At 41.1% G+C, this 8,363-nt stretch overlaps 1 protein-coding gene and 1 long non-coding RNA gene across 2 annotated transcripts; both read left to right on the forward strand.

Annotated features, from left to right (window-relative positions):
• Window positions 1-584: 584 nt before the first annotated feature.
• Window positions 585-4,225, forward strand: LOC124030570 (embryonic protein UVS.2-like; the record flags this gene model as incomplete). The annotated part of the gene is made up of 4 exons (XM_046341851.1): window positions 585-633; window positions 3,653-3,734; window positions 3,842-3,956; window positions 4,138-4,225. Coding segments are annotated over 4 exons (334 nt in total), but the record flags the coding sequence as incomplete, so codon positions are not given.
• A 23-nt stretch (window positions 4,226-4,248) lies between these two features.
• On the forward strand, window positions 4,249-5,988 carry LOC124030571. The gene is made up of 3 exons (XR_006837987.1): window positions 4,249-4,309; window positions 5,547-5,628; window positions 5,921-5,988. It is a non-coding gene; the product is annotated as an uncharacterized LOC124030571 (long non-coding RNA).
• Window positions 5,989-8,363: the final 2,375 nt, after the last annotated feature.

Raw genomic sequence — 8,363 nt, forward strand, 5'->3', positions numbered from 1 at the left:
TTGTGTATTTCAGTGGGCAGTGTTCCCATCACCAATTTCACAAATGCTACTACTTCAAATGCTACTTTCCCTGCCACAGGTAGGCAGGCCTGCATTTGGGACCAGTCATTTAGTTAGGTGACAGGCTGAAAGCTAGGCCTGTTTTCCATGTATATTTAATGTAGGCCAGCCTCACTGCAAAACTGTTCTGTTCCTCTTTATAATATTTTCTTTCTGTATTTCAGTGGACAATTCCACAAACTCCAACAATTCTACAAATGTGACTTTCATTGCCACAGGTAGGCCTCTACTGTGATTCTCAAGTCAATCTCTTGGGGTGATGGGGCCTAAAGAAACAATTCAATCTGTTGTCTTCAAGTTTATGGCTTGTCTATCAAACATATTGATATTCCAAAATAATTTATTTTAGGTTCTACTGCCTCAATGGGGACACGCCACAGACAAAATGATTGGCTTAAACGCCTGAAACCAGAGAAGGTAACGCATTCATTAGATGAAGCGCACAATCCTGGACCTCTACCATGAGGTCTGGTTTGTAACTAGTACATGTCATGTCAGTGTTTCAGACCATCTCTCTCTTACAGAGGACTTACAGTTCGACCTTGCTATCATGGAGGAGACATTCTGGTTTCGGTGAGTCTGATTATCCCTGCTTTCTGTCCTGTAACTGCGTCTTTTAGACTGATGAATCAATCAAACTGTGATACCACCTTCTGATATACACAGCCTGAAGCTAATGACTCTAAAATCATTCAAGCCAGATTGTTGAACAGAATACATTTGAACGTGCTCTACCGGTTGTCCATGGTTTATGGTCCTTCAGATGGTCACTAATTTAAGCCAATATATCCACAGGAAAATATACAAGGTAGTCATTCAAAATCTAATGTGAAAACTATTAACAGTACCCGTCACTCTAAAAAGTTGTGTTAACAGTACTTTCCTGTGGATATTTTTAACCATCTGAAGGGATCAACACCACGGACCACCAGTAGAGTGTTTTAGCTTTAAATGTTTAACATTCTGTCTTGTAAAGAAACTTTAGTGATTCCAGTCATTAATTTCAGTCTGTGTATGAGCTGTAGACAGTACCTTCCAAAGCATCATACCCTTGACTTATTTCACATTTTGTTGTTACAGCCTGAATTCAAAATGGATTAAATACAAATTCTAACCCATCTACACAAAATACCCCATAATGACAGTGAAAATGTTTGCTAGTTTATTGAAAATGAAATGCAGAAATATCTCAACTAGTCGCATCCCAGAGTCGATAGTTTGTAGAAGCACCTTTGGCAGCGATTACACCCATGAGGGTCTCTGGGTAAGTCTAAGAGCGTTCCACATCTGGATTGTGTAACTTCTCAAAATCTAATCAAAATTATTGGTTGTTGATCACTACTAAACAACCATGTTCAGGTCCTGCAGTAGATTTGTCAAAACTGTAACTTGGCCACTCAGGGAACATTCTGTCTTGGTAAGAAACTCCAGTGCAGATTTGCCCTTGTGTTTTAGGTTATTGTCCTGCAGAAAGGTGAATTATGCTCCCAGTGTCTGTAGAAGCAGACTAAACCAGGAATCCTCTAGGATCTTGCTTGTGCTTAGCTCATAACATTTCTATTTTATCCTGACACTCCCCAGTCCGCTATGATTACAAGCATACTCCATAACATGATGCATCCATCACAATGCTTGAAAATATGAAGTGGTACTCTGTAATCTTTTGGATTTGCCTGTAATTACACTTTGTATTCAGGACAAAAGATAATTGCTTTGCCACATTTTCTGCAGTATTACTTTAGTGCCTTGATGCAAAACAGGATGTATGTTTTGGAATAATTTTATTCTGTACAGGCTTCATTTTCACTATCAATATAGGTTAGTATTGTAGAGGAACTAAAATGTTGCTTGGGTTCTCTTATCACAGCCATTAAAGTCTAACTGTTTTATAGTCACTATTGGGCTCATGGTGAAATCCCTGAGCGGTTTCCAGATTTCTCTGGCAACTGACTTAGGAAAAGACACCTGTATTTTTATATGGACTGGGTGTATTGAAACACCATCCAAAGTGTAATTAACTTCACCACTTCGAAGGGATCTTCAATGTCTGCTTTTTTGACCCATCTACCAATAGGTGCCTTATGCAAGTTTTGAAACCAACAGGACGTTGTAGTTAAATCTGTTTGAAATGCAGCTTGTTTGAGACCTTACAATTATCTGTATGTGTGGGTTACAGAGATGAGGTAGTGCCTTTCTTGTTTACACTTATTCACTATTGACAATGTGAATCATGCAAATAATAGATTTGTGTGAGGCAAAAATTGTAACGTTTTAGTTTGAATTTTTATAAAGATCTTCAAATATATATAGTTTATAAAACATTAGGAACACTAATATTGAGTTGCACCCCCTTTGCCCTCAGAAAAGCCTAAATTACTGCCAGGCATGGACTCAAAACGGTGTCACGCATTCCAAAGAGAATCTGGCCCCATGATGTATTGAATGCTTCCCACCATTGTGCCCAGTTGACTGGTAGTGGACTCTAATCCGAAATAGCTCGTTCCATCTCCTCCCACAGATGCCACTGCACTAAGCTGAATTCACTGTTTGTAATTTTCTGCTGGAACTAATTCCTGGAGAATCCTAGCCTTGTGGCTTGGGGCATTAACCTGCTGAAAAATCAATTCACAAATGGATACACTGCTGCCATGGATGCACCTGATTTTCAATTATGTTCAGACATTCAAACGTTGCTCAACTTTTATCCAAAGTCTGCCATGAAAAGGCACCCCACAGCATCACACCACCACTGCCACTCACCAGCCTGCAATGTTGACAAACATCATGATGGATGCATGTGGTTTTCTTCATACCCTAGTCCTCCCATCAGCGTGAAAATTGCAAGAAAGCGGGAGTCATCAGACCAGACGGTTTTCCAAATCTCCTGTGTGCAGTGTTTCCTTAGTCCACTGCAACATGTTTTTTCTGAAAGAAGTGGTACTCTGTAAGGTTGTCGGCTGCCATACCCCATTTGTGTCAAGATTCTACGAAGTTGGGCATTCTTTGGGCACAAATGTTTTACTGGACGGTCAATTGAATAGAACTGTAGCCCGTCTGTTGCTCTGCACAATAGGTCGTGTCACCCACTGGACTGCCATTGGCTGGATGTCCTTTGGGTGGTGGACCATTCTTCACACACACGGAAACCGAATGTGAAATACCCAGCAACGTTGCAGTTCTTGACACACTCAAACTGGTGAGCCTGGTACCTACCGTACCCTGATCAAAGGTACTTCAATATTTTGTCCTGCCTATTCACCCTCTGAATGGCATATATACATGATCCATGTCGCAAGGCTTAACAATCCTCCTTTAACCGGTCTCTTCATATACACTGATTGAACAGGTGACCTCAATAAGGATCATAGCATTCACCTGGTCAGTCTGTCATGGAAAGTACACTGTATATTGCTCCATTCTTTTTCTACATACTTAATCTGGTTTTAGTCATTTAAGTTAATACTGAAATAGTTTTACCATTTTAGAATTTAAAAACATTCATAGGGGAAACGCAGAAATAACAATTGAATTAATCGGAGGCCTATGCTGTCTCGCGACAGCTGGATTTAAGACTAGGTGTTTTGTCCTACAGGAAGACCGATTAGCTGTGAAGTCACTTTGGCCTGAGAATGAAGGCGTCACTTCTATCCCCTACAAGATCAACGATTATCTGGGTGAGTGTCGAATACAGTAGGAGAGATGAACACTAACACTAGATGTTTTCTAATACAGTGAGAATGATATGCACCGTCTAATGGTAGATTGTCTCTGATCCACACAGTGGACAGAAAGGTAACTATACTAGCAGCGTTCAAGATGATTTCAGACCAGACGTGTATCCTCTTCCACGAATACACCAATGAGATGAACTACATAGACATCATCTCTGGGACAGGGTGAGTCCAAAGTGGACACATTAACACATTCTCTCCTTCCCAGCAGTTTACAGTTAACTCACAACCTCTCCTTCCTTTTTCCTGTGTTCAATCCTTTATTTTTCTCTCTTCCTGTCTTATCCCCTCTTTCTCCTCCATTTCTCTCCTTCTCTCACCTTTCTCTTTCTTCACTTGACTCTAGCTGTGCGTCGTATGTAGGTTTTCAGGGCGGGGCCCAGTCTCTGTACTTCGGTAGAGTCTGTAACGTGGGAACCTGTGCCATGAGCTGATGCATGCCCTGGGCCTGCACCACGAGCACACACGGCCAGACCGTGACCAATACGTCACCATACAGTGGGACAACGTGGTGCCAGGTTACTCACACCAACACAACATACTAAACCACCTCACGGGCATTACATGTGGATCAGGGGCAGGGCTGGTCAATTTGTCCCCTGAAGAGCTGCAGTGTGTAGGCTTTAGTACTAGCCCAACACTAACATACCTGATTCAGCTTTTTGTGGTCTGGAGTGAAGACCGTACAGAATAACTAACTATTGACATTTAATATTTGATTAGGTACTGCCTAAGTGTAACGGATGTGAAACGGCTAGCTTAGTTAGCGGTGGTGCGCGCTAAATAGCGTTTCAATCGGTGACGCCACTTGCTCTGAGACCTTGAAGTAGTGGTTCCCCTTGCTCTGCAAGGGCCATGGCTTTGTGGGAGCGATGGGTAACGATGCTTCGTGGGTGTCAGTTGTTGTGTGCAGAGGGTCCTGGTTCGCGCCGGGTATGGGCGAGGGACGGTCTAAAGTTATACTATTACATAACCAGCAGCTACTCTTCCTGGGCTCTACATAACATGAATAGACAGTGCACCACAAGGACAGAAAAACATTAGTTTAAAATAAGAATAGTCTTTCATACATTTATGCCTTAATGTTCCATTTATCATGTACTTATTATAACGGAAATACTGCAGCCATTCATTTCCCCATACATTGCAACCCTTTCCTCTACTGTTGCAATTGCTTTGTCTAAGCAGGTCCCGATGGCCTAATTTCATAGCAACCTTGAATCCTGATCTCCTAATCTCACAGTACCAGTTATGTAAACACCAGAGAATCTTACACCAGTAACCATCAGTGTTCTTCAGTTTGAGACCAATACTATGTATTTCATAGACTCATTTCCAATTATGTAGAATTGAACTGAATTCGTTAACTCCTGTGAATTTCTTCTGGCATGATTGCAGCAACCTTGTTTGCTAAATTTGCCTGACGGGAATAACTCTACATTGTCATCTACAGTTACCACCTATTATGGTGTAAAATATACCTTTTTACAGTTGCCACCCGTAATGGGTATCCTGGGATAACATGTAAGCTCATTTTGAGGGCAGTTTTGTTACATTACCACCCGCAATGGGTTTCATTAGGTAAGATGAAATATTCATGCCTTGAATCATGTAGAGTTTCCTCCTGCTAGAGGTTCAACTTAATGGTTTCCATCTCAACTTGTATACATTTCCATTTTCATTCCCCTATATCACATTCACACCCAGCAGTGTCCACCAGTCACATCTGCCTCTTGTAACTCTTTTAACTTCCAGGAAAACAAGAGAACTTTAAGGTGAAGAAAGGAGACACTCAGGACCTGCCCTATGACTACGACTCCATAATGCACTACGGAACGTCAGTCACACTGCTCTCCTCCTTATTCCCACTAAAGTCCTAATTTTACTCACCTTGTTTTTAAACTGCTAGCAATAAGTAAATATTAGTTTTACTGTGACTGTGTACGGTATCCAGCTCCAGTAACATTTCCTGTGCGTACCAAATGGTTCCTCTTTAGGTCACTATTTTTTTTACCTGGGCTCTGGTCAAACTATGTGCACTATATTGGGAATAGGGTGGCATTGTGGCGCAGTCCTTGTGTTAAAGTAGCAAGTCCTCTAATCCCCCATTGTTGGGTTTCTCCTGGCAGAAACTACTTCTCATCAAACCGGAACCCCACTATTTACTCCAAGAAGAGGGAGTCCAGATTGGACAGAGAAATCACCTGAGCCCCTGGACATAACACGCCTTAACAAACTCTATCAATGTGGTAAAGGCATGCGCACACACACACAGACAGGAAAAATATCAGAATTGGGCTGCCTTTGTAAATGCAGTCATTATCGCACTGTATTCTAACCATGTTCATGTCCTGTTACAGAATAACAATGCACAGTTTATCACTTATTACACCATCGAAGAAGATTTCAACACCGCTGCTGTCGACTGAAGATTCCAACACAAATGGCACTGACATTTTAACTTCTCAACAATGAATAAGTTGAACAAGTCCCTTAAAGCTTTCTGATGTATTGTACGTGTGTTCAGCAGCAGGTCGTTTAATTTGTCCCTTGTGCTCTTGCTGCCTTGAATTAGGCCTATTCCACTGCACTTGTCTTGGAAATGATCTAGACTGAAAATAATCCAGTCAGTGTGATGTTTCTTGTAGTGTTCTATTTCATTCTATAATGGACCTTCTCAGCTATGCTCATCATGCATCCCAAGGTGGGATCAGAGATGAAGTAGATCTAACATGGCAGGAGAGATGACTTAAATTAATGGTGATTAAGGTATAAAACTTGGCTGGCTAGCTAGGCAACAAATTATTTAAAAATGATGATTGCTGTAACAGGACTTAGACAGCAGGGATCATAGTCACCGAAATCAGAATGCCACCCTCTGGAATGGTGTACTACGAAACCTGTTTGAGTTGACAAACTTTGGCAAACTCATGAGCTCAACCATGTATGTGGCTCACCATTTAGCAAGGAATACTAAACAAATATACATATGTATAGACACACTACTGTTCAAAAGTTTTGGGTCACTTGAAATGTCCTTGTTTTTGAAAGCCTTTTGTCCATTAAAATATCAACTCGATCAGAAAGTGTAGACAATGTAAATAACCATTGTAGCTGGAAAATGCTGTGTTATGATTTAAAAAATAATAATAATTTGTGTGTGGAATATCTACAGTTGAAGTCGGAAGTTCACAGACCCCTTAGCCCAATACATTTCAACAAGGTTTAAAAAAATTCCTGACTACTTAATCCTAGTAAAAATTCCCTGTCTTTGGTCATTTAGGATCGCCACCATATTGTAAGAATGAAATGTCAGCATAATCAAGATTTCAGCTTTTATGCCTTTCATCACATTCCCAGTGGGTCAGTTTACATGCACTCGATTAGTGTTTGGTAGCATTGCCTTTAAATTGTTTAAGTTGGGTCAAACATTTTTGGGAGCCTTCCACAAGCTTCCCACAATAAGTTGGGTGAATTTTGGCTCATTCCTCCTGACAGAACTGTTGTAACGAGTCCAGTTTGTAGGCTTACTTGCTCGCACACACTTTTTCAGTTCTGCCCACAAATGTTCTATAGGTTTCAAGTCAGTCGAATAACTTGACTTTGTTGTCCTTAAGCCATTTTGCCACAACTTTGGACGTATGCTTGGGGTCATCGTCCAGTTGGAAGTTGCGACCAAGCTTTAACTTCCTAACATGTCTTGATGTTGCGTCAATATATCCACATTTTCCCCTCATGACGCCATCTATTTTGTGAAGTTCACCAGTCCGTCCTGCAGCAAAGTACCCCCACAACATGCTACAACCAGAATAGAAAGAGAGGGTGGCCCTGGTGCACAACTGAGCAAGAATACATTAGTGTCTAGTTTGAGAAATAGATGCCTCAACTGGCAGCTTCATTAAATAGTACCTGGAAAAAAACAGTCTCAACAGTCAACAGTGAAGAGGCGAATCCGGGATGCTGGCATTCTAGGCAGAGTTGCAAAAGAAATAGCAATATCTGACTGGTGTTGGGGAATAATCAGAATTGGTTGGTAACATAGGTAAGATGTTTTATATTCATCATATGTTTGTAAGTTACTTCTCATCAGAATGTTATTTTTGTATAATACTGTGGCGGCGTTGCAGTTATCTGTTCTATGTCAAGACTAAGTTGCATGGGCCGCAGAGAGGGGAGAGGTCAAGGTATATCATCATGTGTAAACATATATTTTGCTCCACTGTGTCTGTGTGCCAGTCACTCCCTACTTTTCCCATCGGGAAAGGAGGATGGCAGTGTCTGGAATCATTCTATGCTCTCCGTGAGCTTGTCCAGGATTGGTTGTATTTAGAATTGGTTGTATCTAAATTACAATTTGATATGCCTGTTGATATGGAGGATTGGTTTATGGTTCTGGGGTTTGAGTAAGGAGACAAAGCTGAATCATTTATTGTGTCTATGCTGTCTGACTATGTGTGTTCTTGCTATTAAAGGAACTCAGCTGCAATGTTTAAGGCTCTCAGAGAATTAATTAAAAAGATTAAGATGGGCAAAAGAACACAGACACTGGACAGAGGAACACTGCCTAGAAGG

Source organism: Oncorhynchus gorbuscha, unplaced genomic scaffold (genome assembly GCF_021184085.1).
Source record: "Oncorhynchus gorbuscha isolate QuinsamMale2020 ecotype Even-year unplaced genomic scaffold, OgorEven_v1.0 Un_scaffold_12667, whole genome shotgun sequence".
NCBI classification, from domain to species: Eukaryota; Metazoa; Chordata; class Actinopteri; order Salmoniformes; family Salmonidae; genus Oncorhynchus; species Oncorhynchus gorbuscha.